At 25.9% G+C, this 8,665-nt stretch overlaps 1 protein-coding gene across 2 annotated transcripts; it reads right to left on the bottom strand.

The window, feature by feature from the left end:
- Positions 1 to 2,476: 2,476 nt before the first annotated feature.
- LOC112685515 (pancreatic lipase-related protein 2-like) lies at positions 2,477 to 6,766 on the bottom strand. 2 transcript variants are annotated; one of them, XM_025557427.1, is made up of 7 exons: positions 6,602 to 6,766; positions 5,479 to 5,602; positions 5,240 to 5,391; positions 4,794 to 5,042; positions 3,580 to 3,768; positions 2,853 to 3,015; positions 2,477 to 2,773 (listed from the first exon to the last, which is right to left on the bottom strand). In XM_025557427.1, the coding sequence occupies exons 1-7, from the start codon at positions 6,687 to 6,689 to the stop codon at positions 2,731 to 2,733; spliced, it is 1,008 nt and encodes a 335-aa protein (XP_025413212.1). In that variant the 5' UTR covers positions 6,690 to 6,766; the 3' UTR covers positions 2,477 to 2,730. The 2 variants fall into 2 exon arrangements, with proteins under 2 accessions (XP_025413212.1, XP_025413213.1); XM_025557428.1 differs by lacking the exon at positions 6,602 to 6,766 and adding an exon at positions 6,056 to 6,140 and having other exon boundaries at positions 2,566 to 2,773.
- Between the last annotated feature and the right edge of the window lie 1,899 nt (positions 6,767 to 8,665).

Below are 8,665 nucleotides of genomic sequence, written 5' to 3'. Positions count from 1 at the left end.
CCATTCTAATATCAGTATTCGATGCTACAATACAATACGTAACGAAAATTATTCGTTTAATTTGTCGCGCAACACAAAACGTTTAATAATAATAGGTATTTTAGCATCGAATACTGATATTCGAATAATTCGATTATTCGAACATACATTACATCTCTAATTAAAAGTTGAAAGTATTTTCACGTGAACATGTTGACATTTCTTTTAATTATTTTAAATGTATGCGAAAAAAAATCGTTAAATGTAATAACAATTATTGGGGAGTTATTATTTTGTATTTGTCTAGGTATTTTCAAATTATCAACCCCTGTGAAAAAAGTTCATGCATACGTATTCGCTTGAAATAATTATTGACTCAATAATAGGTCAATAATAAATTTTAGATGTGTATGAAATACAATTGAAAACATCAAGTGTATGCTCAGTTGTATAGAAGCTAAATTATACGTTTCGGTTATTAGAACATATTTTTCAAAAATATTTTAAGTTGGCTATTCGATTAATTTATATATATATAGATAAAGTGTAGAAAAACGACCTCAGTATATCTAACACTAATCGACCACGTGCCGTCGTTATTGTCGCATACAGGTAATTGTACCTCATACAAACATGTATTAAAATTGCCTACACAAAACGCCCTCATATGATAAACATCACATTTTTGCCGATCCAACGTCATGTACCACGATCATTTTAACCATTACGTATGCGTGTCAAAACAATGTCACATACGATACTTCTTTACGAAGTGCTCAAAATATAATATACTAAAAGTATATTCGTAATTAACATACAGGTAAACTTATTGATATAATAAATGAAATTGGTTTATCCATGTTCGAATTCATTTCATCCTTGTCATATTTTCACCATTCACGAATCTAATCAAACTAGGTATTGCGATTGCAGTAGTGATTTGCAGTTGTGTTTATTTGTATACATTTTTTTATATATATACACTACAAAAAATAATAAAGTTACAATAAAGTACAATAAAATTTATATTTTTAATAATATTTTTTTTTTTTCTAAAAAAAGTATGTTTTTAATTTTTTTTTAAAGATTTTACGGTAAATCATTACAGCTCAACGATTACAATATGTACATTTTTAAATATAGACAATAGTACGATATACAAACATTTAAAATTATAAGACAATGAATGATAAATTATTACAAGAAAATTATAAAGATACACATTAAGAATAATTTAAGTGCACCATCAATGAGTATGAGATATAACGCAAGATCAATAAATAATTAAATTATATAATATACGTAATATATTTAGTAATTAATGTCCCAAGTATAGTGGTTTTTATGGAACAGGCATAATATTCAGTGAACATTTATTAAGTTGAGCCATAATAATCTTTGACTGAAAGCTAATAAAAAAAAAAAAAAAAAAAAAAAAATGTATTGAGTAGAGATGTTAAAGTAAGTAGTAGATGATTTAGTATTAATTTAAGATTATCAATAAATTTAGTAATAATTCTATTTGATTAATCCGGTGATGGAGTATTGGCTATAATTCTGAAATATGACACTTTAAGGTTTGAATTAATACTGAAAACAAAGCAATTATTGTTATTTCTGGATGTATAAGTACCCCGATTTCATATAATAATTTTATAAGGTATTCTTTGTAAGAAACTGTATGTTGCTCACTGAATAATGCACAGAATCTGATGGTGATTTCTTGCTATTGCTAGAAATGTGCCCCTCACCGCACTTAACAGCACCATTACACTAACACTGTAACTTGAGTTGAAATAACAGTAATTTGCTGCCTGAAAGTAGTTCTGAAACTGTTTGCACTGAGGTGGAAATATATTTTTCCTTGGGAGCTAAATTTTTATTTTTTAATAAAATAAATGGTATAGTTTAAAAATTGCATTGTTGCTATCTTCGATCGAAGTAGTGACAAATTAAATTTCGTGATACGGTTCATGATGTTCGTGACACGAATCGCATCATAACCTTGGTTTGCTAAATTAGATTTTATGTCTTTTGGATTGGTGATAGGGTGAATATATCAGATAAAAACTCAAACCTGTGTTTCTGAGTTGGACATAAACGTATGGAATTCAATTTATTTTTATTATAGGTTAAATATTAATAAGCTATAACATAGTCTATACAAACAGCATAGTCACTATATTGTAACTATCTGCAGTCTTTGTGCGAATAATTAAGTATTTTGAAATAGTAACATAAGAGGCTGATAAGGTCTGATATTTCCTTAGTGAAAGTATTATAATTATACCTTCTAGTGCGAAAACACGCGATAGTGACATAAACTACATAATTAAAGACGATCAAAATATGTATTACCGTCATAGCGGTTATGGAATAACTGAAAAGCGGTTTTGGGAAATAATTATAAAACTATAATTTCGGCAACAACATTTAATTTCAGTAATAAAACTGATTTATTTATTTCAATAAAATGTGTAATTTCAAGCGTTATGACTAAACATTATACTAATACTATAGACTTATAAAGAACCAATTTTAACTAGTATTTGAACTAAAAATTTGGTTCAGTTAATTTTTTTTTTTTTTTTTTTCATTTAAATAATTTTAATCCTGAGAACTATTAATAATTTACAAAAGTTTATTAGAAATGTGTATAAATTATTAACTATACAATCACACTTTAGTCAGGATATGTAATTTCCAATATTGTGAAATATAAGCATATGCATTCATCGCTTCATATTTCTATTAATCTTCTATTTCAGTTTCTAAAAAGTAAGTTCCTGTTTTGCTAAAATGAAATAAAAATGTTATTTTATAATGTCTACATAAAATAGCATTATTAAATTAAACTAACTATAAATACGAACTTTTTATCTACGTGTTCACCCATAAAAGTAGTATCATTATTTTTGCACTTTTTGTTTTTGTAATCATCCCAACTGGAACAGTTTTGTGCAACATAATCTTCTTTAGCCCATATCGAATGTGCAAAATAATGATAAGATTTAATATGGCTGCATGAACCGGTACCTACGAACAAATTATATTAATTAACATTAATATTTATAATAACTATAATTACAATTGATATATTGATTGATGTATTGATTACAATTTTGATTTATGGTTGAAAACCAATATTTATAAAAACATTTTAATCTTAATAAAATACAACACTACTTATAGGTAATTATTGATTATTTATTGTGCTATTTACAATTTACTACATACTGTGTACTATTTACTATACTATTTACTTAATATTACGTACTTGTTTATCGATAATGTTTTATAATATTTATTTAAGTTGTTTGATAAGGGTTTTTAGCTGTAATATCAATGTGAAACGCACATTAATTTTTCACAATAATTAATAATAAAAAAATGTAACTATCTATAATGCAATACCAAAGAAGCGAACATTAAACTTATTGGTGTATTAAAATTAAATGCCAATAATTAATGTCATCATTTTTGAATGTACAGAATATTAATTAAGTACATTTAAATAAAATAATAAATTGAATGGTGAATAAGTTGTGTTAGTCTGTTAGTTGAAACCAAACCATTAAATATTATTTTCAAATATCTTACGTTTATCCATCTTTCCGCAGTTTGGTTGTGACTTTCCTCCATTTGGATAAATATCTATATGGCCCAGTGCTTCAAAAAGCGCATTTTGATCACCATTTGTATGAATAATATCCACATACTGTGCATCAGTAAAGTCAAGTCGGTCTTGCGGATCACTTTTTTCGTACATTGGTTTTGCAGGATCTAATCCTATAATTTGAACAATTCATACCAAAAACCATTAATGAGGAGATTATTGGAGTTCAGTTAAAAGTTATAAACAAAATTGAATGTTTGTGAAAATTATATAGATATTATAAATATTGTTAAATGATAAAGTTTTAGTTCAAATGTGATTTCTGTGATAACAAATTTATAATTATGTGATAAAAAAAATAATATATTTTATATCTTGACCATACTTTACTGGTATTGATCTACTTGCCTAAAATCATTATAATATTATAACTGTGTTATGGATGATGTGGTACGGAATTTTAAAATTTCTATTCTAAAAGTATTTTACAAAAGTTTTCATTGACATCAAAAGTTTTTCTCCGATGTAATTATTTGAAACAGTACAAGTGAATTATTGGCAATGGCTAATAATGGCTACACCACTGAATCCGTCAAATTGTAATACTTAGTAAAAGTTAAAAGGAAGAGAAATCGCATTTGAATTTCAAAGAACGATACTATGTGATACATCTAGAAAGTAAAACGAGAGACACAATTGGATAAACTTCGAACATTCCAACGCTTATTGGACCATGTTTAAGAAAATATATGTACGATGGAGGGAGACGCTATTTGTGATACTTAGGCAAAAATTATAATTAGTAAAGATAAAATATAGAATATCGCATTGTGATAACTTTATTTAAGGTCAAATAGTGACAAAAAGTAAGTTTCAGCAAGCCTGATGAGGTTTTCCACCAATTTTAAGAAAATAAAATGAGAACCGAATGAAGATATAGATATATTTAACTGTTACATTATTATCTACCATAGACATACCTATTTAATGAAGTCATAGTTAAAAAATGAATAGAATGCACGTCAAGTATTTGTATTCACCAATAGCCGACAAATCCAATGTTAGATAAATCAATCATTTAAATAATATTATTCGTATATTTTCATGATATTTTTCATGTACAACGAATTTGTAATTGAATAAAATTTGAAATTTGAAATGTACATCCCATTAATGATATAAATGGTATTAGAATTACCTGTAATTCGAGGAACTAGATTTGTCAATATTTTTCCTGTGAAACCAACGATGTGAGCTCCCAAACTGTGTCCTATCAAATGCATATCTGCAGTACCTTCCGTCATATTTTTCGTTATTCTTGACACAACTCTAGCTATGTCCTTTCCAATGTGCTTAGCCCTTGCCTTTGCAATAGCGTAGGATAAATCAGTTGAATATTGTTTCCAATCAACACAAATCACGTTATAATTACCCACTTTAAAATAGGCTGTAAAATATAGCACGGAATTTCGTGGTTAAAAAAATTATTTTTTTTTTAAACAAGGATTTATTTAGACATAGTGAATATATAAACAACCAATCACTAACATCTAAAATACTTTGTAATTTAAATTCGTAATTTTCAACTTAATAATGTCAAGGACAAAAGCCATTTTTTATATCAAGTGTAATTTACCAACTTACATTTTATATTTATTGAACAAAGACCCTCTTTTTCTTGGGTAGTACCCAGCCAACCGTGCACTATAAGTTTCATTGGATTTGCTAAATCATATGTAGTTGATTCTATCATACGTGGTTCACTTCTATTTAAAAGTTGACCGTCGGTTTCGTTACTTGAATAAAAAAAATTAAAAACTCATGAGTAATACTTTGGTAATAGTAGGTTATAGTTAGTCAATAGATTCATTAAAAGTTTTAACCTCGTATAAAGCCAATAAAACACGTGTTTTGAAGTATTATATAAACTATTGGAATTTTGATCAAAATTGATTTCGTTATACTCATCCAGCTCCAGAGAAGTACTTTCAGACACAGAAGGTAATTCTATAAAAAAATTTTGGATTTAATTATCACTTAAAAATATGTTTTATTAACATATAATAATAATTTTTAATTGTCACTTAAATTTAAAGTATTTAATTTCGTTAATATTATTCAAAACAAATTTTCGAACACAGATTTATTAATTTAAATCATAAACATTTCCGTAAATATTTTTTTGACATAAAAAACTATATACTTATTAAATAAATAGTTTAACATTTCTACGTTCGAACATATTTCGAGGTATAGAATAATTATTAAAATTACAACAACAAACCATATAAAATATTATATTTATTTATGTCAATAATTAGCAAATACCACCAAAATATTAAAAACTCAATTTATTAAAATTCTATCATTAAATCCATACTCTTTAAAAAAATTAGTGTTAACAAATTTCTCCTGCCCAAAATTCGAAAACAATAAATAACAATATTTACGTTGACATACCGTTAATGCAATATAGTAACCAAACTATATGTGTAAATTAAAATTTGAATACAAATAGTTTTTAAATTTTCTAAGATTTTAAAAGTACACTTAAAAAGCTCCAAAATAATGATATTTATGATACATTTGTTTACAGTAATATTTCGAAGTTTATTTGTATAATGTTAATCTATGTAGAATCAAAAGATTTAATTTATTGTATTATCAAGTATTAAACTAACTCATAAAACTTCAATTCTCTAGGACAAAAATCTCTAGCTACTACTCCGTTGTAATTCTATTATATTAACCTAATTTTCTTCACTTATCATAAGTTACATTTTCAATGGCTTGCAACGAAATATGATGACGTAATAAGGTAATCTATAATTACTTAGATTAACAAATATGCTCATATAAACAATATATTAGCAGAATTTATTTGTTAGAATCAACACTATGTACGATGCAGTAGCAGTATAAGACAAATAATAAATCGTAGAATTTAGATCCCAGAATTATTTAATTTTAATTGAAATTTATATTTTATAAAAATACAACACTTACCTACTCGTATTTGATGCACAAAACTATGAATACAAATAATAATAGTCAACCAAATGTATATAAAATAGTTACTTAAAATAATAAACATTTTTAAATAAAATAATGTTAATAGTTATTGACTTTAGTTAACCGAAATACCTTTAAGACAACTAAATAAGAACACTTAATAATGAATTCAATTTAATAATAAATTGAAAACACTTATATTCAATGTAGATACTAACCAATGACATTTGTTTTTATAAAATGTTTATTAAATAAATACTATTCAGATAACGTTGTTGGATTAGACACTATATTTTACTGTAAATGGTTCTAAACCCGAAGGCATATAATTTTAATCACTAGTTTAAAGTAGCTAATATGGGGACACTATAAATGATACGTAACGTATTAATTTTATTCATAATTTTTCACACATGAAATGTCTGTCTTTGTACGCTTTGTTATTTAAATACAAAATAAAACATATACTGCTTATTTCGCAGTATTTCTTCTGTTGTGAGCCTATACATCAGGGATGAGCAACTGGTGGCCCGCGTATTTTTTTTGGCCGTGCTATCATTTCAAATCACTTCATAAAATTATAGTGTTTATCAGTATTTAATTTTATCACTTTGATCGTAAAATATAGATATTACTTTTTCTCTAACATTGAATTCCAGCTAAATCATTAAAGTACTAAGTATAATGTATATCTATATCGGTAGGTATAGCTAACATAGCTATAGGTGTTAGGCACTTATTTTATTGTAATAATTGAGTCGTAAAATTAAATTGTTTAAAGTAAATGCTAATGGTCAATTTCAATGACCTTTTATCATTTTTAATTTTTTTTACTATGGCCTGCCAGATTTGAAAGTTCTAAAAATTGGCCCTCTTATTACTTTGAGCTGTCCATCTCTGCTATACATTATAAATTGTTCGAATCTTGGATTATTTATATTCTATGTTATTTTAAACTCTAATTAAAAATATTATTTAATTTAATTTACATTTACATTTACATTTTGTAAATAACATTTTGAAATTTATAAAATCATCCAAATTAATGTCTCTGATAACCTATAAGAGTACATAGGTTCAGTGGCGTATGCAAGGGGGGGATTAGAGAGTCAGATCTCCCCTTGGCCTTTTTTTAAATGTTATAAAATAATGTTCTATATGTGAGAGCATTAGAAACGTAAAAAAAAATAATGATTTGTTTGCAAATACCCCCCCCCCCCATACAAAAGTTATGTATACGCCACTGCATAGGTCATTGCATATGTCGTAAGAAAATACACCAACCACCTAAAATATTAGAAACATTCAAATATAAAACCAGGTGGAAATAAAAAACAACTTTTATGTCCCTCAAACATCAAAGCAACATACATTTAGTTTTTTATTTTCAAAACGAATTGACTATTCACACAGTTACTACATTGTGAACTTACGCGTATAAAAATAACATAAATTGTCTGGGTTAATTTCTTCGAAATAATCTTGTGTAATGACGAGATACTGATGAAAATTTAGCCAGCTATTTTAAAAAATCTTTTTGTGTGTGTTATTATAAAACAAATCTAAAATTATTAATATTGCGTGTATAGGACGCAAAATATTTGAACAAACAGGATAGTTCTTTTTTTCAATTTATTAGTCGATGTGGATTTACAGCTTGAAAATAAAATGTATTTTAATAATGTTCCATAATATATCTTGATAATGAACATTTTATTACTGTTCAATCGAAGTGTTTTATTGTAAATAGTTTGGTTTAAAGTCAAATATAATAATATGATAATTAGAAATCAATGAATCTATATTTTAAGCTTTTTAACTCTCATTACGTTAAACTATTATCTTTTATGTTACATAACATTTTAACGCAATGAAAGTGAACCTACGTAAATATTGACCATTTTTAAATGAGTTCTAAAAAAAAAAAATTTTATATTTGTCTGCAGGATACAGATAGGAAAGAACAATGTAATAATACTTCATTCACTAAATGATTTAAATATATTGATTTAAATATTTGCGCACATAACATATTCATTTTTAAACATTATAAAACAA

The sequence above is a fragment of the Sipha flava genome, unplaced genomic scaffold (assembly GCF_003268045.1).
Source record: "Sipha flava isolate LNK unplaced genomic scaffold, YSA_version1 280_pilon_pilon, whole genome shotgun sequence".
NCBI lineage: Eukaryota > Metazoa > Arthropoda > Insecta > Hemiptera > Aphididae > Sipha > Sipha flava.
Note: the sequence above shows the minus strand (reverse complement) of the source record. Positions and strands in the feature narration are given on the sequence as shown.